The 20,403-nt window shown below is 41.2% G+C and overlaps 1 protein-coding gene across 1 annotated transcript in view; it reads right to left on the bottom strand.

The window, feature by feature from the left end:
• Window positions 1–14,070: 14,070 nt before the first annotated feature.
• The window catches only part of LOC132392323 (carboxypeptidase B2-like), a 46,921-nt gene continuing 40,588 nt past the window's right edge, over window positions 14,071–20,403 (bottom strand). The window contains exons 10-11 of the mRNA XM_059966143.1: window positions 18,773–18,857; window positions 14,071–14,758 (exon numbers count right to left, since the gene is read on the bottom strand). Coding sequence (XP_059822126.1) covers window positions 14,583–14,758; window positions 18,773–18,857 — 261 coding nt within the window. The 3' untranslated portion in view covers window positions 14,071–14,582. The remainder of the gene's footprint in view (window positions 14,759–18,772; window positions 18,858–20,403) is intronic.

Consider the following 20,403-nt stretch of genomic DNA (forward strand, 5'->3'; position numbering starts at 1 on the left):
TGAACCAAGAAAGAAAATTTCGAGCCACCCAAGATTTGGCGAACCAGCGCGGGAACGAAATGCGTAATGACGCAGTGGATTTGATATGGTGTTTACTTTCATTCGAAGACTACGAATTTGATTTTCTGCAAGAGCTGATTATTTTTGCGAAGACTTTGACAAGTTACTGAATGAGATTTACTTTGTTTAAAAGTTGTGATGTTGGAGAATTGTGAAAGAAGTTAAACTAAGTATATATACTTTTTGAATTAGAATTTAAACTTTCAGATATACTGCCTGGAACAGAAAATGAAGTTAACTATAATACTTAAGAATGGGAATTATATTTAGTTAACTAGGGATAAGTAAAAAGGAAAGTTTAGTCTGTAAAATTTTAAGTAGGGAATAACACTAGTTTTAATTAGAGAGATGAGGGTAATAAAGGAGTCTCACTGATTCTAATTAAAAAGGAGTTTGTTTTGGTTTGATATCTAAGATTTGGAACCTAAACAATGTTGGAATTTTGAATTATTTTTGCACATTTAAATATTTGGTACATTTTTTTCTCTTATAGACAAACCTTATCCCCTGAATTGTGTGGTTTCTATTCACTGCCTCCTTACAATACCTAGAACCTTCTGATGGCCTACTAGCACCAAGTGTAATTTGATTTTCTCAGAGTGTGGTGACTAGCCACAGGGTGATAAGCCCAGTGCTACACAGGTGTTACAGTTAATTCCCTATGATAAACTGAACAATATTTTGACTTTGAGAAGAATATGGAATCCTGAGACCATGTTTGGTGAGTAATCAACCACTCTGACCACTTTGAATCTGGAAGAAAAGTTAGTCCTAAGCGTGAAATGTCAACTGCACTCTTTTCCATAGATGTTACCCTGGCCTGCAGAGTTCCTTCAGCATTTTGTGTGTGTTGCTTGGATTTCCAGCATCTGCAGATTTTCTCTTGTTTGTAAAGTTTATTGTGAGTTTGGGAAGAGAAGGTCGCAAAGGGTTGGTGGAAGACTTCTCACTCTGCTCTGTATAACTCTGTAAGCAGTGTCTTTAACAGGGAGAGTGCTTCCAACTAGATAAGCAACAATAACCAGAACCATACTGAAAGAAGATACAGGGTGTATGATGGCTTATGTATACAAAATGCATCCCAGTCATGTATGGCAGCAAGAATTACAATGAAATTGTAGCATTGTATCCTGATGTACAGTCTTCTCATGTGGATTCAAGTAAATGGGGCATATCCAAATGGTAAAACTGTCTATGTGGATTTTGAAATTACTGGGTTTGGAGAACTATAAATGTGGATCAACTGAGTTACACTTGTAGTTCCACCTCCCCTCCCCACCAATCTGCAAGAATCTTTCACTAACTCCAGTTTTTCCCATTTCTGTTATCTTGGAGTATACGTTATTTGACACATTTTGAAATGTGTCAAGGTTTTAGGTGATTTCTTATATCCCCACAGTCTAAAAACATTACTTGATACCAAAAATGTGATTTGATGCAGGCTGATGTTATTGAAGGGAATAAGTGTAATTCACTCAATACACTTCCAAGTATCATAGTGTTATAAGTTATAACAGGTGGGAATTATTTGAAACTAGCTGCTTTATCTGACCTTGCTTAGCTTATTATGATGACTGTAATGCTTGCATTTTTTTTCCATGCAATAGAGTTTTAAAGCATTCCTCAAACGAAATGAAATCTAATGTATAACTATTTCAGGAATGATATACATACATTGTTAGAACCATCTAGTTTAACTAAAGTTATCAATAAAAACATACACTGAAAATATGGTTATAAAAATTACAATTAATATAACTTAAGTTGTGTACTTATTTGCAATGTGTAAGTTTATTTGATTTCAGCGTTAAAGTACTTCAGAATAAAATGTATTTTTTCCTTTTCAGTCTGCTCTTGAAATGTTTAGATTAGCTTTATCTCCAGCTCTGCAGCAGCCTGCAACGTATGTCTGACCAAGGGAATAGGTTGAGTTTCTGGATGAGTTTAATCACTTCCAGTCATTGTTCTCTTGCCTTTGTTATGAACCCTGTAACTGGGTCACATACCAGCAAAAATAGAGAGGCCTGTTGAAGTCTGATGGTACTATTTTTAAAAGTATTTATTGAAAAGGGGGCACAAAAGTAAGATTAATGCAAACATACAGATAATATATGTCGTCAATACTAAATCTAAAAGCGCGGGTATAATAATAATCAATAAGAAATAGCTCTATTGTTGTCTAGGGGATTATGTATTGTCCGGTGGAAATATAAAAGTCACTGTTAGTTCGTTCAAGCTGCAGCGTTTTGGGTTTAAGAGAGAGACGGTTTAAACTTGCCCAGGTCTTTTATGATGCCAATCCTTTGAGTCGTGGGGAGTTGGTTTCCCGTTGTTAGCTAAAAGCCGTTTTCCGTGGTACCAGCCACCAGTCCCAGGCAACGGAACTGAACGCACGTGGCCTCCTTCAAATGGCTTCCCGCTATTACGGGAGCGCTCGCATTTCTTCTGGTGTGTCTGAGGGGCTGTTCCCACAGACCCTCTTTTATCCTGACTCGCAGGGTCGCAGATGTTAATCAGGTTGGGGGTGATGCAATCCCTCCCTCAACCAGCCCACTTTGCCTGAGGGCTTCCACGTAGTACAGTCTTCAATCCATAAATTCGCCTTCCGGAGACAATGGCCATGTCCCGTAGCTTTATATCACTGGGGGAGCGAGACATTCCGCACGTCTCTCTCTCATTTCCTGGGTCCCCTGACCCAACCCAATTGTGATCTTGCGATTCTCACAAAGGAGGGGGCTGCAGGCATAGCACCTTGTTATAACAAAACTTGTTTGAACAAGGAACTGGAGTCACTTGAATTGAAAAGATAGATCAGATGTGATATTGGAATCTGAGTAAGGAAATTTTTTTTTTTGCCTCAATTGCATGTGGCTGTAATTCCTGAACTGATAACCTTGTGCCATTGCATCCATTGTCAAATTCATAGTCATACAAAACTACAGCTCACACAGGGCCCCTTGGCCATCTCATCCATGCTGAGCCATTTAAACTTATAGTCACTTTGACTTGCACCAGGCCCCCAGGCCTCCAACCCCTCCCATCCATCTATCTATCCAAACCTAAATCTTGAAATCGAGTTCGCATGCATTACTTGCACTGGCAGCTCGTTCCACACTCTCACCACCCTCTGAGTGAAGAAGTTTCCCTTCATATTCTCCTTAATTTCACTTTGCACTCGTGACCCATGATCACTGGTTGTAGTCCCAACCAACCTCAGATTAAAAAGTCTGCTTACATTTACCTTGTCTATAGCCCTCATAATTTTGTACACCTCTATCAAATCTCCTCTCAGTCTTCTACGTTCTAAGGAATAAAGTTCTAATCTATTCAACCATTCCTTTAACTCCTCCAGTTCCGGAAATATCTTAGTAAATTTTCTCTACTCTTTCCTGTAGGTAGGTGACCAAAACTGCACACGATACTCAATTAGGCCTCACCAATGTCTCATGGAGCTTCAACATAACATCCCATCTCCTGTACTCAATACTTTGGCATATTGGTCTTCATAAATCAAAAACTTTCTTCATGACCCTATCAACCTATAATGCCCTTTTAATGAATTATAGACCTGTATTCCCAGATCCCTTTGTTCTACCACTCTCCTCAGTTCCCTACCGCTCACCTCCCCTGGTTGATCCTCCCAAAGTGCAACCCCACACATTTGTCTACATTAAATTCCATCTGCCCTTTTTTCGGCCCGTTTGTCCAGCTAGTCCAGATTCTGCCGCAGGCTATGATAATCTTGTGGTCCATGTAGATAACATCCACTGTTTTGTCTTCATCAGCTTTCCTGGATACAAACATCAGGATAGAAGCTGTGCAACTTTTCTTTGGAATAATAGAGTCTATGTATTGTTTTAAACTGTAGAAGTCTGTGTCTGACGTTGACTGAACAATCATCTATACTCTTTAAACACTCATCCCAGACCTCCTCTGTCAGTTCTATACCCAATTCATCCACCCTTGCCTGTTTAAGACCCGAGCTCCATTATGTAGGATCTGATAAAAACAGGATAAGGCCCTACGAGTAACCGGATCAAATTTATTTATTGCCTTCAGGGACTCATGTTTGTCTAAAATTTCAAAATTAGGTATATATTTCCTAACATAATCTCAAATTTATAAATACCAAAAAAAACTAGATGCAGGGATATTGTAAACTGCTAGTAACTGTGCAAATGAGGCAAAGTTTCCATTAATATATAGGTCACCTACACTACAGATGCCACTCTGTTTTCAGGACGAAAAAACAGAATCATTCAGGCCAGGCAAAAAGGAATGATTTTGTCACATTCATTCTGGTCATGTTGTAAGCTTTATGCATACTGGAAAAGTATTTTTCACTGTTTCTCTGAGGCTTGTGGGAACCGGACCTGCTCATAGCCCTCCTTGGAGCAACAAGCTCCCTCTCTTCAGCCAATAAATATGAAAAAATGGCGGTATTGTTTGGAATGGTGATTGCTAAGAAGTTAATCCTGCAAATGTAGAAAATGGACTGTGCCTATGTACGATCTGTGGCTGAGAGAACTGGCAAATACTTTTGGAGAGTCTGAGACTTGTAATGGGGATACAGGGGACATCTTTGAAAGGATATGGGGCCCTGTATTGGACTTTATTACAGGGTGAGGACTGAGATGTTTTGGTGCGGTGCACCTCTGCTGTGTATGTTTACTTTTGCCTTTATATTTTTCTCCCTTTTGCTGCTCAATATTTAATTTGATTTTGTTATGGTCGTAGTTTTTGTGGATGTGCTGTATTTTTTTTGTTTGTAGGAAAAAAATATATATTTTAAAAAGAACTTCGCTGGACACATCCTCGGAAAAGCTATAAGATTGGTTAGACATGACCGTGTCTGAAAAACATGCTGAATATCCCAAAGAAGTCCATATCTATCTAAATACTTGTACATCTTGTCTGCTAGATTAATGTGATTGGACCATCTTTTACTTTGGGATTATATGTTGGTACTCCAGGTGGTGACATACTTTAAAAGTTCAACAGGAATATGTACAGTATTATTTATGCTGTACATATTCAATAGAAACACTGTCAATAGATTTATGTTGTATAAATTGTCCAGAAAGTTTATAAAGAAAGTCTCTATTTATTCACTGTGTCATTATTTTGTGCTAAAGTTGCTCAGTCAGGCTTCCAGTCATGCCCTAAGTATTAAATCATAAATCCAAGAAATTCTGAGATGCTGGAAATCTAAAGCAACACACAAAACATTGAGGGAACTCAGCAGGTCATGCAGCATCTATGGAAATGAATTGACAGCTGACATTTCGGGCCGAGATCCAGCTTCAGGACTGAGAAAGAAGGGGGAAGATGCCAGAATCAAAAGATGGGGGGGGGGGGGAGGGAAGGCTAGCCTGAAGTTGAGAGGTGAAGCCAGGTGGGTGGGTAAGGTCAAGGGCTGGAGAAGAAGGAATCTGATAGGAGAGGAAAGTGGACCAAAGGAGAAAGGAAAGGAGGAGGGGACCCTGGGGAAGTCATAGGCAGGTGAGAAGAGGTAGAGTGGGGTATGGAGGAACAGGGAGGAGAGATTTGTTTCTCAGAAGGAGAAATCAATTCATGCCATCAGGTTGGAGGCTACCCAGACATAATATAAAGGTATTGCTCCTGCACCCTGAGGGTGGCCTCATTGAGGCACAAGAGGAGGCCATGGACCCACATGTTGGAACGGGAATCAGAATTTAAATGGTTGGCCTCCGGTAAGTCCCACTTGCGGTGGATGGGGCAGAGGTGTTCAATGAAACAGTCCCTCAATTTGCGACAGGCCTCACCAATGTAGAGGTGGCTGTGTTGGGCGCACTGGGCACAATAGGTGACTCCAGCAGAGTCGCAGGTAAAATGTTGCCTCTCCTGAAAGACTGCCTGGGGCCCTGAATGGAGGTGAAGGAGGAGATGAATGGGCAAGTGTAGCACTTTGGCCGCTTGCAAAGCTAAATACTACGAAGGAGGTTGGTGGGGAGCGAGGAATGGACAAGGGAATCAGATCCCTGTGGAAAGTGGGGGGGGGGAGGAGTGGGGGAGGTAAATATATGTTTAGTGGTGGGATCCCTTTGGAGATGGCAGAAGTTGCGGAGGATGATGTGTTGGATGCGGAGGCTGATGGGGTGGCAGGTAAGGACAAAACAAACTATCACTGTTAAGGTGGTGGGAAGATGTAGTGAGCGCAGTTATTCAGGAAATGGAGGAGATGTGGGTGAGGGCAGTATCAACATTGGAGGGAGAAAAACCACGTTCTTTAAAGAAGGAGGAAATCTCTGATGTCCTGGAATGGAAAGCTGTGTCATGGGAACAGATTTGGTAGAGATGAAGGAACAGAGAAGAGAATAGCATTTTTACAGGATGGGGTGAGAAGAGGTATGATTGAGATAACTGTGGGAATCAGATGGTTTAAAAGATTGGTTGACAGTTTTTCTCCAGAGATGGAGACAGAGTTTGAGAAAGGGGAGGGAAGTGTCAGAGATGGAGCAAGTGAATTTAAGGGCAGGGTTAAAGGCAAAGTTGATGAAATTGACGAGCTCAGGTGGGTGCATGAAGCAATGCCAATGCAGTCATCAATGTATTGGAGGAAGAGTTGGGGAGTATTACTGGGTAATGCATCAAACATGGACAGCAAAGAGACAAGCATACCTAAGGCCCATGAAGGTGCCAATGGCTACCCCATGAGTTTGGAGAAAGTGGGATGAGCTGAAGAGAAAATTGTTTAGGGTGAGAACCAGTTCTGCCTGATGGTGGAGGAGGGGAATTGGTTGGTTCTTTGTCAGGGAAGGAGCAGCAGCAAGCCTTAAGGTGATGGGATAAAAGTGTATAGGGACTGGGCATCCAAGGTGAAAATGAAGACGTTATGGTCAGGCAGTTGAAAGTTACTGAGGAGATCAAGGGCATGAGAAGTGTCACAGATGTAGGTGGGAAGGGACTGAACCAAGGGGGATAGAGCGCTATTGAGATATGAGGACATGGGCTCAGTGAGACAGGAGCAGGCAAAGACAATGGGCCTACCTGGACAATCCAGTTTGTGGATCTTGGGTAGGAGGTAGAAGTGGGCAGTGTCAGATGAGGGAAGTATGAGTTTGGTGGCAGTGAATGGGAGTTCTCCAGAGTGGATGAGGTCAGTGATGGTGTTGGAGGCAATTTTCTGATGGTCTGGAGTGGGGTCCTCTTTGAGGGATAGGTAGGAGGAAATAGGAGGGTTGCTGCCTGGCTTTAGTAAGGTAGAGGTCAGTGCTCCACCTCACAACAGCACCCTCTTTATCAGAGGGTTTGAAGGTAAGGTTGGGACTAGTGCAGAGAGAGTGAGTTCAGAGGAGGTAAGGTTGGAAGAGGAGAGAGGAGTGGAGTAATATTAGTGTTAACTGGTGAAATTGCAACAATGTAGTGTAATATACCCAGTCTGTAATTAGTGCTGAGTGGCAGTTGAGAAAACAGCTTGCATTAGATTACGAAATGATAGAACAATTCAGTTCAAAATTTTCTTTGAAGTCATTACGTTGAGTCTTTGTGTTTAATTTCCTTATGTGAGCAAATTCAAAGCCAACTCTTTCGCAGATGGATCATTTGTAAAATGTGCTTCCATTTGGTTTTCAGTGGTAATTGTTCAACATTTCCCAAAGATATAATGCCTTAATGCAGCCTTTCAATTCATCTGCTTTATTGCTTCATGGAATTACTGGTAGCATTTAGCAAAAATCTCCAATTACCAATAAAATAACATCCCCCATTAATTTATTGTTTTTAAGATCTTGCAGCATTTGTTCTAAATCTTTAATAGTTGTCTTCTGAGCCATTTTATATTCATTCCAGTTAATGAGTTTACCATCTTTAAATTTTTCTTACAGTTCCTGAACCATGTTGGATCTCCTCATTTGTCAAATTAGTCCTGGTCAAGGGTCTTGGCCTGAAACTCCTTATTCCTTTCTATAGAAGCTGACTGACCTGATTTCCTCCAGCATTTTGTGCATGTTACTCTGGATCTTTAGCATCTGCAGAATCTCTTGTGTCAAATTTAAAAGCAGCTTAAATCCCAAAATATGGAGTATTTTTCTTTTGACAAGAGTGTTGAAGACCTCTGATGATGCCATGACCAGGTCAAAAATGTTTTGTCTTTGAAAATTAGCCAGAAATAGATATATAATAAATTATTTTCCTATTTTACCAGGAGCATCCAAAAATAAGATTCCTTGGTTATTGCAATAGCCTCCAAATAGTATCCATGGAATTCCTGTGGTATCTCACTAAACTTGATTCTCACAGATAGATGCATCTGGCAAGTTTAAATCGTAGCTGATCCCCTGCAGAAACTTGCTGCACAAACTTTCATTTTCCTTTTGTGGTTTGGGTACACCAGAATTAATTGGGTCAAGTCTATCCAAATATTTAGCATCTCAAATAGATCTGAAGCAATTAATCAGTTTTGGAGGCAGAGTTAAGGTGGCGCTAAATGGCAACTCCTTTGCTTGCATCTTTGGAAACAGCTCTATTTCCATCTTTAATGTCTTTATCTTTCCCTCTCAGGGTTCTTTTGAAGACCCTGACCTGGTGTTACACACAGAATTTGGTTCTTTGCGGGAATGGGACCTGTTCTCAGGGTTTCAGGACTGGCTGTTGTTGTTCAGCATGCCAAGGGTTTGGCCTGAGAGTCTTGCTCTTATTTGGAAACCTGAGATCTTGGGCAACTGGAGATGGGCGGATCGAGGGTCAGTGTCTCGTCTGAGACTCGTGTGTCATCAGGAAGGCCGGAAAATCTTTTGGTGTGGGCTCGAAGACCTGAGATATTTGCGATCTGCAGGCACAGAGCTTGGAGAAAGCAATGAAATGGACTTTATAAACATTGTAAACCAGTGGGTTGTTATTATGTCTCCTGCTCGCTGTGAAAATGGGGGACACCTCCCTCTCCCTTATTAGGGAGAGAGAGAGCCTCTGGTTTGTCAAATGCTGGATGAAATGCGATAGTCTTTGGGGTAACTGCAGGGTCTGTTTCTGCTATCGCCTAGCTCACGCTTGTGCTCGGTAGTGAGTGCGTTTTTTTTTACTGGGGGGGGGGATCATTGCTTGCTTTTGCGCAGGAGGGGGGAGCTGGGCGGGAGGACTTTGGGGTTCTCACATTTAACTGTGGTTCACTCTTTGGGGCACTTCTCTGTTTTTGTGAATGTTTGTGAAGAAAAAGCATTTCAACATGTATATTGTATACATTTCTCTGACAATAAATTGGACTTTTGAACTTTCAATGGGGAAATTGAAAATTAATTCCACTCTGGGCTAATGAGCATCTCCTATGAGACCAGAGAAAACCATCAGATGCTGGAAATTCGAGAAACACTCAAAATGCAGGAGGAACTCAGCAGGCCAGGCAGCATCTACGGGGGGGGGGGGAGAAAAAGTACTGTCAATGTTTTGGGCTGAACCCTTCGGCAGGGTTTATGAGAGTATCTCATATGAGAGTTTTAGAACAGCCGCAAGTGCAGTGCACACCCTTATGTTGAACCTAATTTTACATGCAAAATTTCAGATTTCTAAGTTGTTCCATTGTTGAACTATGCACAGGACATTGTATTTCCATAAGACTATTAAGACATAGGAGCAGAATTAGGCCATTTGGCCCAATGAGTCTGTTCCACCATTCAATCATGGCTGATCCTTTTTTCTTCTCCTCCTCATCCCCAGTTCCCAACGTTCTCCCTGTAGCCTTTGATGTCATGTCCAATCAAGAACCTATAATGAAGATTTCTTATTTTATTTCATTATAAATCTTAAGGTTTTTCATCAGTTCTAGATACTCTTGATTTCAGATTCACCTTTTTCACTCATAACCAATATGCTTCAACTTGACCCATTGTTAAAGAAGAAAATAATGGAAGTATGCAAAGTTGTCTCAGTTGCATATCCATGTAAAGCTTACTTTTGGCTGAACATGTTACAGGATAAGACTAAGCCTTAACCTGAGCAAATCTACTACTGCTAATTGACCATAAATATGTGCTTTCCTTTGAGAGTGATTGTTTCTTAGTAAAGGAAGCTGAAGTTAGTTCCTTTACCATTTTCTCTCTTCAGGAGTTTACAATGGAAGGCAACTAGATAAAATGGCTCTTGCTTCGTTCAATGAACATATAATCAAAACCAAATCTGCTCTGAATGGACAAAGTCAAAATTCCAAAAAATAAAAAATATACAGTCCTTCATGGTTATCCTTTGATGGAGTTGGCAGTGTTTCACTTTTTCATGCCAATGTGTACATGCAGTGGAATCCAGTCACTTGGGCTATCGGTTAATTGGGGCAGCCACTTATTTGGGACAACTCTTAAAGAACAGAAACAAGTCGAGAAAATAGCCGGGATTCCCTTTGTTTATTTGGGCACTAAGCCCCTTAATTGGAACAGTGAACTGCTGAATAATTTCTAACTAGAGTTAGTTGCGTGCATGTCATGTAACTGTTAGCCACTACACTGTGCTCAGAATGAAGTTTTAAAATAGCACTAGTTGTGCATGTTTGTGTTCAAAACACAGTGATTTTTTTCAATGATAGTTGGCAAGAAATAGGCAGTAAGATAATTCAGAACTATTTTTCTCAGTATGGAGATGGCCAGGAGTGAAATGAAATGTCTTTTTCAGATTCAGATTCAGTTTATTGTCATTTAGAAACCACAAATGCAATGCAGATAAAAAATGAGACAATGTTCCCCCAGAATGATATCACAAAAGCATATGACAAAACAGTCTACACCAGAAAATCCACATAATGTTTGGCAATCCCCAATCCGGAGAGGCTGGTGCGTATTAATATCACGCTACCGTCTAGCACGTTCCTGGAAAGGAGCTCCAAATCCACCAGACAAAAACTAAAAACAAGACCAAAAACTAATGCTACAAGACCTGCACAAAACCACATAGTTACACCATATAGTTACAACAGTGCAAACAATAGCATAATTGATTAAAAAAAAAACAGACTATGGGCACAGTAAAAATAGTCCAAGATGGACTGTAAGTTCAAAAGAAATCACCACAGTTTCCACAAGTCCCCATGGTCCCGACAAACTCGCCATCCCACGCCGACGGCAGAAGGGAGTACCCCCGCTATGGACTTCCAAGGCGCCGCCCGACTCAGCCTCGCAGTTGCATCACACAATGGAAGCTCTGTCAAAATTAGCCTCGCAGACGCAGCACACACTGAAAGCGACCTGAATCCGTCGAAAGGACTTTTACTTTTACCTCTTCAAGTTATGAACTATGAAGAATTTGAAGGTATCAACAATCATTTTGAGCGTTACAATGAAACTGAAGACTTGGAGGATGCAGTCATCAAAAGCATTGTACGAGTGCAGTCCATTATCTGATCTAAGTGTTTCTGTTGATTTTGTTCCTTTGCAGTCAGTCAAAAGAACACGGGAGCATACTCTGGATTAATTCCTCCATCAACAACTATCAGGAACTAATAGACACTTTTATGATAATATAGTAGTTTTGGTAGTGTTCTAATTTGTTTGGTATTTCATTCAAATATATAATTTGTTACTCAGTCAAATAGTCATTTGTCTTTTTTGTATCTTTTCAACTATTTCCATGAAACTTTGGCTAATTAGACCAGCTTGAAAAAGTTTACATATACAGTCGGTCCTCCTTGTCCATGGATTCCGCATGCGCGGATTCTACCAACTGCGGATCGGGAAACCCGGAAGTTCTCTTCAGCACTCGTTGTTTGAGCATGTACAGACTACATTTTTCTTGTCATTATTCCCCAAGCAATACAGTATGACAACTATTTACATTGCGTTAGGTATTATAAGTAATCTAGAAATGACTTAAAAGTACAGGCAGTCCCCGGGTTATGAATGAGTTCCATTCCTGAGTCCCTCTTTAAGTCGGATTTGAAGACGGAACAGGTACATTCGGTGTTATTTAGCACCAGTTAGTCAAATGTTTTTCTTAGTATATAGTATATATTTTACCTTCTTATGCATATAAAACACTTAAGAAACATACGTATTTCAATAATTGGACCACTGCGTTGCTTAGTAATAATTGTAGCTTTCACTGGGGCAGGGCCTTTCACATGCTCCATTAAAATTGTTCTGATTGTTGACCGATTGTAGTCTAACGCTTTTTCAATGACCGATGGCATTTCAGCTCTTTCCAATCGCTTTATTACTTCCACCTTATTTTCAATCATGTTCATGATTATTTTCATGAACAGAAACACTGCGGATTCAGAGCTACGCCAGGTCCTAATGTCCACTGCACTGAACATGTTAAATTAAGTCTGGGGTTCCGCTGGGTCCTAAAGACCACCACACGGATTCAGGTTAAATAAGGGACTTGAGCATCCGCGATTTTTGGTATCCGCGGGGGGTCTCGTTGCCAATCCCTCGCGGATAAGGAGGGCCGACTGTAATGATAGGACTTTCCAAAATGTGGGCACGGAATGGCACAGTAAGCACTCTCGATGGTAGTATAACAGTGGTCCAGTGTGCTGGCTTGTCTGGTTCCACAGTGATATGTGAACCCTCGCAAAGTGTCAGGTCTGGATGGAATACCTGGTAGGGCTTTGAAAACCTGTGTAACCAACTGGCAGCGATGGTTAAAGACATTTTCGATCTCTTATTGCTACAGTCAGAAGTTCCCACCTGTTTCAAAAGGACAACAATAATACCAGTGCCCAAGAAGAGCAGGGTGACCTGCCTTAATGACTTTCATCCAGTAGCACTCACATCTACAGTGATGAAATGCTTTGAGAGGCTGGTCATGGCTAAAAACAACTCCTGCTTCAGCAAGGACCTGAAGTCACTGCAATTTGCCTATCACCACAATAGGTTCTGCAATAGATGCAATCCCATTGGCTCTTCACTGGGCCATTAGTCACATCAGGCTGCTGTTCATTGGCTACAGCTCAGCTTTTGACACAATCAATCCTCCAGTTCTGATCAAAATGTTCCAAAACTTGGGTCATTGCACCTCCTCTGCAACTAGTGACTTCCTTACCAGAAAAGCAGTCTGTAGGGATTGGAAATAACATCTCCACCTCACTGATAATCAATACTGGTGCACCTTAAGGGTGTGTGCTTAGCCTAATGCTGTACTTTCTCTACAACCATGACTAGCTGGGCACAGCTCAAATGCCATCTGCACATTTGCTGATAATACAACTATTGTTGGCAGCATCAGTCGTTATTGATGGATCAGAACTGGAAAGGGTGAATAATTTCAAATTCCTGGGTTCAGCCAGGAATCTGAGGATCTATCCTGGGTCCAAAATATCAATGCAGTACCAAGGAAGGCAGCCATATTTCATTTAGGAGTTTGAGGAGATATGGTATTTCATCAAGGACACTCTCAAGTTTCTACAGATGTATCTTGAAGAGCATCCTAACTGGCTGCATCACCGTTGGGCATGGGTTGGGGTGGGGGGGGGGGTGCATTGCACAGGATCAAAATAAGCTGCAGAAAGTTATGAACTCAGTCAGCTCCATTATGGGCGGCAGTTTTCTCAGAATCTAGGACATCTTCAAGGAGCGATGCCTCAATAATGCCACTTCCATCAATAAGGACCCCCATCACCCAGGACATTGTCACCATCAGGAGGGAGGTACAGGAGCCTGAAGGCACAAACTTAGCAATTCAGGAACCGCTTCTTCCCCTCTGCCATCTGATTTCTGAACAAACATTGAACCCTGAATACTATCTCACTTTTTGCACTACTTATTTCATTTAATTATATATATGTTTACTGTGATTTAGTTTTTATTATTATGTGGTACTGCCACATAATAAATTTTATGACACATGCTGGTGATATTAAACCTGATTCTGATTTGGGGCAGCTGCTTAATTGGGCCAAAATGGGCTGGTCCTGATGTGTCCCAGTTAACCGGGACCCACTGTATATATTGTTGCGTGAATGAAATCATCAGAGAGAGTTACTGATAGATACAAAGCAGCTTCTTTATTCGACCAAATAAGGTACATCAGGCATCATAAGGAGATGTTTTTGGTGGAAAGGTCTGCTGGCCCAAAGTGAGGCTCAATATTTTAGGTGCCAAACTTCAAAGGACAATTCCATATTTACAAAGTATAGACAATGCTTTCTTTTGAAACTACATACAAATTTCACACCACCTGATTTGCATCCATACCACAGACGCCAGCATCGTCTGGACTGGGATTCACGGCTTTTAGGAATGCAAACTAAATCCACGATACATTGTCGAGGAACAGAAGACTGGTAGCCAAAGCCATTGGCTAAATGTAAATGACCTAAACCCAAAAATCACTCTAACATATATTCCTTAGTGTACACTTTTAATTCAAAGTTAACTAATTCAGATTTTAAACTCTTAAGTTTACATATTTGTTAAATTCAAATATTGTAGAATTAAAATACTTTAATTGAAGATTGGCAAAATTGTCTGGTATAGACTGGAGTTAACTAGTAAAATTACAGTGGTTGTACATATAAAAGCCAGTCAACCAGACATTTCTGTTGATGCTCATGAGCAAATAGTTAATGTTGTTCAAACATTTCAAGCAAGATACTGGAGGATTACTTTCAAAGCAACTATGGTCTCTTCACAAGTTGGTTTTATTAGATGAGGGGGGAGGAAGAAACCATATTTTCCAGTATCAGGAAGTTCAAAAGTAAACGAATATTTAATGCCCAAGTCGTAAGCCCAGTCATCCGAAGATCCACTGGTTAAATCTGTAATGATGATGAGAAAGAGGTTTAGAGATCTAGTTTGGATTTTTTCATTTGCATGCCATTTCTTGTTAACTAGCCCTAGTAGAGGATCATCTTACAGATCAATAAATTCATGCAGTATTTAGTAAGTCACATAAGACCCAGGTTCACTTCACAGTTCGTGTTACGTTAATAAACTTGGCTGCAGGAACTATGGAGGTATGATAAGTGACCTCTGCTGTAATGTTAGGATTATAGAAATTGACTCTTAATGTAGATTGAGTGTGATAAGATGGACTCTAGTACAAAAAGATGGACTTTTGACCATCACAATCTACCTTGTTATGATTTTGCACGTTACTGTTTACCTGCATTTTCTCTGTAGCTGCTATACTTTATCCTGCATTCTGTTACTGTTTTACCTTGTTCTACCTCAATACAGTATGAATGAACTGAATGCATGGGGAGCTTCATAGCTCAATACATGTGATGATAAGCCAGTTCCACTGCATTCCAGTTCTTGTGAGCCAGGAGCCAGAAAGTATGGTCAAAGGATTACAGGACAGGTTATTATTTAGTCTGCCCATGAGTCTTACTGTAAGTCAGCTTTAATTTATAAAGAGTAAATCATTTCAAATGTGCTTAGTTTTTTTTGAGTAAGTAACTTAAGTTGTGTCTCTATTCATTGGAATGGCTGACAGGCATTCTGCAAGGTTGCACAGAAGGGATGTAGCTGAAATTAAAGGTCTTGGAATTGAAGACAGCTAGAGATTATTTAGGTGGTAGGGATAATAGGTGTGTTCTCAGATTGTGATATCCCAAAAGGATTTGTTCTGGTGCTTCAATTCAATGTTTACGGTGATGTGGAAAAAATAGATTTCGTGAGTGCTGTAGGATGAATCATTTAATCACAAAGAGTCATTGATAAAGTGTGGATAGAGTAAAAAAAGATTCAGTTACTTTTTTAAAAAAAAGGAAAACAGATTTTTAAAATATGTACAAATATCATTATAATCACAAGATGTCAAATGGTTTCCTCCAATTTATCTTATCAATACCTTTTCAAAAAAAGATTTTCAAGCAAGTAATCCCTTAATCTTCTAAAGTTAATTGTATATGAACTAATAATTGTAAGATTGCCTTGTGCTTTAATTCTTGAGATCCGGATGATAGTTACACAGATTGACCTCTTAACAGCACTACTAATAATAGTAACAATAATAATACTAATAATAGATTTGAAACTATCAGGCAACACACACAAAATGCTGGTGGAACACAGCAGGCCAGGCAGCATCTATAAGGAGAAGCACTGTCGCCGAAGGACAGTCCTGACGAAGGGTCTCAGCCCGAAACGTCGACAGTGCTTCTCCTTATAGATGCTGCCTGGCCTGCTGTGTTCCACCAGCATTTTGTGTGTGTTGCTTGAATTTGCAGCATCTGCAGATTTCCTTGTGTTTGCTTTTGAAACTATCAGATTGCTTTGTCAATAGAAACCCTGCTGGCACCTCCCAAACTAGCTCCTGAAGCTACATAGCAATAATGCATCCCTGTAGAAACAAAGGATGGTTTTTCAGACAATATTACTTATTATATTGAAATTTTCATTTCATTGGGAACTTGGCTTAAATCTATCTGGCTTCCTATAACAGATCTGAAGCACCAGAAGAAAATTATGATATAATTTGAATACACGCCAATGATACCCAAACTGTTTCCTGCAACCTAAATGATCTATAATTGTCATCAATACCATGAGAGGTTTAATTTTATTTCTAAATAGCAAAGTTTAGAAATCAGCATTGTCAGTTATCATTCATTTTCTCTGTGATAAAGTCATGCTGCACACAAGACGTTAATGAACTGTCCAGAACATTATTTTTTAATTAAGAAAATGAGAGATTTACCATAAGAAGATGTGTTTCATTAGAAGTGTATATATACATGAACTTAATCATTATCAATTTAAGCATGGGTACTAAAGAATGAAATTAAAATACTACATGCTGATAAAAGAATCTCAGGGTTGGATGTTGTGACATATTTGTACTCCGATAATAAATTTACTTTTAACTTTGATCTTGAAGTTTTGAAAATTGATCTGACCTCCTGTCTGGGTGCATTAACGTGTCTGAATATGCTTTATTTTCTTTGTTGTGCATTATGATAAATTATCATGAGTAAAATTGCTGTGATTTAAAAAAAATAGGTTTAGTATGATTGACATTAAATTGTTCTAATCTGCAATGCCATCTTGTAAAGATACTGGATGCAAATTCAATGGATAGTTTCATTGGGACTGGAAAGGAAGAGGGAAGATACCAGAATAAGAAGGTGGAGGGAGAGGAAAGACAGTCTAGAAGGTGGTAGGTCATGGAGGGGGAATAAAGTAAAAAGCTGGGAGATGAGAAGTGGAAAAGATAAAGGAGTGGAGAAGAAGGAATCAGATGAGAGAGAAGAGTGAACCATGGGAGAAAGGGAAGGAGGAGGAGCACTGGGGGAAGATGAAGGCAGAGTGGGGAATTGAAGAAGAGGGCAGGGGGAGGGGAAAATTTACCAGAAATAGGAGAAATCGAGTTCACGTCTCTACCCAGATGGAATATGAGGTGTTGCTCCTCTAACCAGAGAGTGGCAGAAGAATAGGCCATGGACCACCAATGATTAGAGATAGGAATTAAAATGGTTGGCCATCAAGAAATCCTGCATTTTTCCGGATGGAGCAGAGCAGGTCCCCAAACCACGTTGGGTTTCACCAATATGGATGATGCTGCATCGGGAGGACCGGATATAGTAGACGGCCCTAACAGTCTGGCAGGTGAAGTGTTGCCTCACCTGGAAGGACTGTATGCAGGTGAGGGAGGAGGTGAATGGCCACTTCTGCCACTTGCAGAGATCAGTGCCAGGAGGGAGATTAATGGGGAGAGATGGATGGAAAAGAGGATCTTGGAGTGAGAGGTGCCTGTGGAAAGCAGAGTGAGCAGGAGGTGGAGTTGTGTTTGATGCAGAAAGTGGGGTGGGGGGAGGCACCACGACTCTGCGGGGATCACTCCTTATGTGCCTTCCTCTTCTGCCACATTGAGGCCACTCTGTTTATCACCGCCCCAGTGCCCTCCCATGGTTCACTGTCCTCTCGTATCTAATGCCTCCTTCTCCAGCCTTTTACCTTTCCCACCTATCACTTCCCAGCTTCTTACTTCACCTCCTTCCCTACCCACCTGGCTTCACCTATCACCTTCAAGCGTCCTCCTTCCTCTCCCCCACCACCTTATTCTGGCATCTTTTCCCTTCCTTTCCAGACCTGATGAAGGGTCTCGGCCCGAAACATCAACTCTCTATTCATCTCTAGAGATGCTCCTGACCTGCTGAGTTCCTCCAGCATTTTGTGTGTGTTGCTCTGGATTTCCAGCGTCTGCAGAATCTCTTGTGTTTATGTAGCTGGTAACAGGAATTATTTGTTCCTCATCCCTGAGTCATAGGGGACCACACCACAGCACAGAAACAGGTCTTCCAGCCCATCTAGTCCATTCCAAACTCTTATTCAGCCTAGTCCCATCAGACCATAGCCCTCCATACATGTACCTACCCAAGCTTCTCTTAACTGCTGCTGTCGAACCCGCATCTGCCACCTCTGCTGGCAGCTCATTCCACACTCACACTGCCCTCCGAGTGCAGAAGAAACCCTCAGTTTCCTCTAAAATACTTAAGTTATGACCTCCCGTTCTAGACCCGCCCATCTTCCATGGAAATAGTCTGCTTGCATTTACCCTACCTATATCCTTTATAAGCTTGGATATGTCTATCAAATCTCCCCTCGTTCTCCTACACTCCAGGGAATAAAGAGAGAAATGTACAGGGCAGTAGGAAGGTTGCATGTGAGCATAACTAACTGGATGTCCATAGGCTGCAACTGTGAGCAGAAAGGTCCTCAGTCTATAATGGGAATCCAACAATGTATTGTGTATTGATTCTGAAATCATTACTGTCAATTGTTCTATGTGATTTAGCTAACTTTGGAAATATAACAGCCATACTCACAGATCAATTCAGCTGACTGTCCATGTGTGTATCTAGTCCCATGCAGTTTCATTAGAGCACTGGCAGCCTTCCCTGTTAAGTAATACTAAAGAAGAGAGATTATGAGCACCAATTGACAACAAATCAATGTCTATCCCTTCATATAAGTACTTAAGCAATTTTACAAACATGAGAAAATCTGCAGATGCTGTAAATCCAGAGCAACACACACAAAACACTGGAGGAACTCAGCAGGCCAGGCAGCATCCATGGAAAAGTGTAGAACCATAGAAACATAGAAAACCTCCAGGCCCTTTGGCCCACAAAGTTGTGCCGAACATGTCCCTACCTCAGAAATTACTCAGCTTACCTACAGCCCTCTATTTTACTAAGCTCCATGTACCTATCTAAAAGCCTCTTAAAAGACCCTGTCGTATCCGCCTCCACTACTGTTGCTGGCAGCCCATTCCATGCACTCACCACTCTCTGAGTAAAAAACTTACCCCTGACATCTCCTCTGTAACTACTCCTCAGCACCTTAAACCTGTGTCCTCTTGTGGCAACCATTTCAGCCCTGGGAAAAAGCCTCTGACTATTCACACAATCAATGCCTCTCATCATCTTGTACACCTCTATCAAGTCACCTCTCATCTTTCGTCGCTCCAAGGAGAAAAGGCTGAGTTCACTCAACCTATCCTCATTAGGCATGCTCCCCAATCCAGGCAACATCCTTGTAAATCTTTTCTGAACCCTTTCTATGGCTTCCACATACCTCCTGTAGTGAGGTGACCAGAACTGAGCACAGTACTCCAAGTGGGGTCTGACCAGGGTCCTGCTTAGCTGCGACATTACCTCTCGGCTCCTAAATTCAATTCCACAATTGATGAAGGTCAATACACCATACGCTTTCTTAACCACAGTCAATCTGCGCAGCTGCTTTGAGGGTCCTATGGACTTGGACCCCAAGATCCCTCTGTTCCTCCACACTGCCAAGAGAATATTATATTCTGCCATCATATTTGACCTACCAAAATGAACCACTTCACACTTATCTGGGTTGAACTCCATCTGCCACTTCTCAGCCCAGTTTTACATCCTATCAATGTCCCACTGTAACCTCTGACAGCCCTCCACACTATCTGTAACACTCCCAACCTTTGTGTCGTCGGCAAATTTACTAACCCATCCCCCATCCCTCCACTTCCTCATCCAGGTCCTTTATAAAAATCACAAAGAGTAAGGATCCCAGAACAGATCCCTGAGGCACACCACTGGTCACCGACCTCCATGCAGAATATGACCCATTTACAACCATTCTTTGCCTTCTGTGGGCAAGCCAGTTCTGGATCCACAAAGTGATGTCCCCTTGGATCCCATGTCTCCTTACTTTCTCAATAAGCCTTGCGTGGGGTACCTTATCAAATGTCTTGCTGAAATCCATATACACTACATCTACTGCTCTACCTTCTTCAATGTGTTTAGTCACATCCTCAAAAAATCCAATCAGGTTCGTAAGGCACAACTTGTCCTTGACAAAGCCATGCTGACTACTCCTAATCATATTATGCCTCTCCAAATGTTCATAATTCCTGCCTCTCAGGATTTTCTCCATCAATTTACCAATCACTAAGGTAAGACTCACTGGTCTATAA

This window comes from Hypanus sabinus, chromosome 4 (assembly GCF_030144855.1).
Source record: "Hypanus sabinus isolate sHypSab1 chromosome 4, sHypSab1.hap1, whole genome shotgun sequence".
Classification (NCBI taxonomy): Eukaryota; Metazoa; Chordata; class Chondrichthyes; order Myliobatiformes; family Dasyatidae; genus Hypanus; species Hypanus sabinus.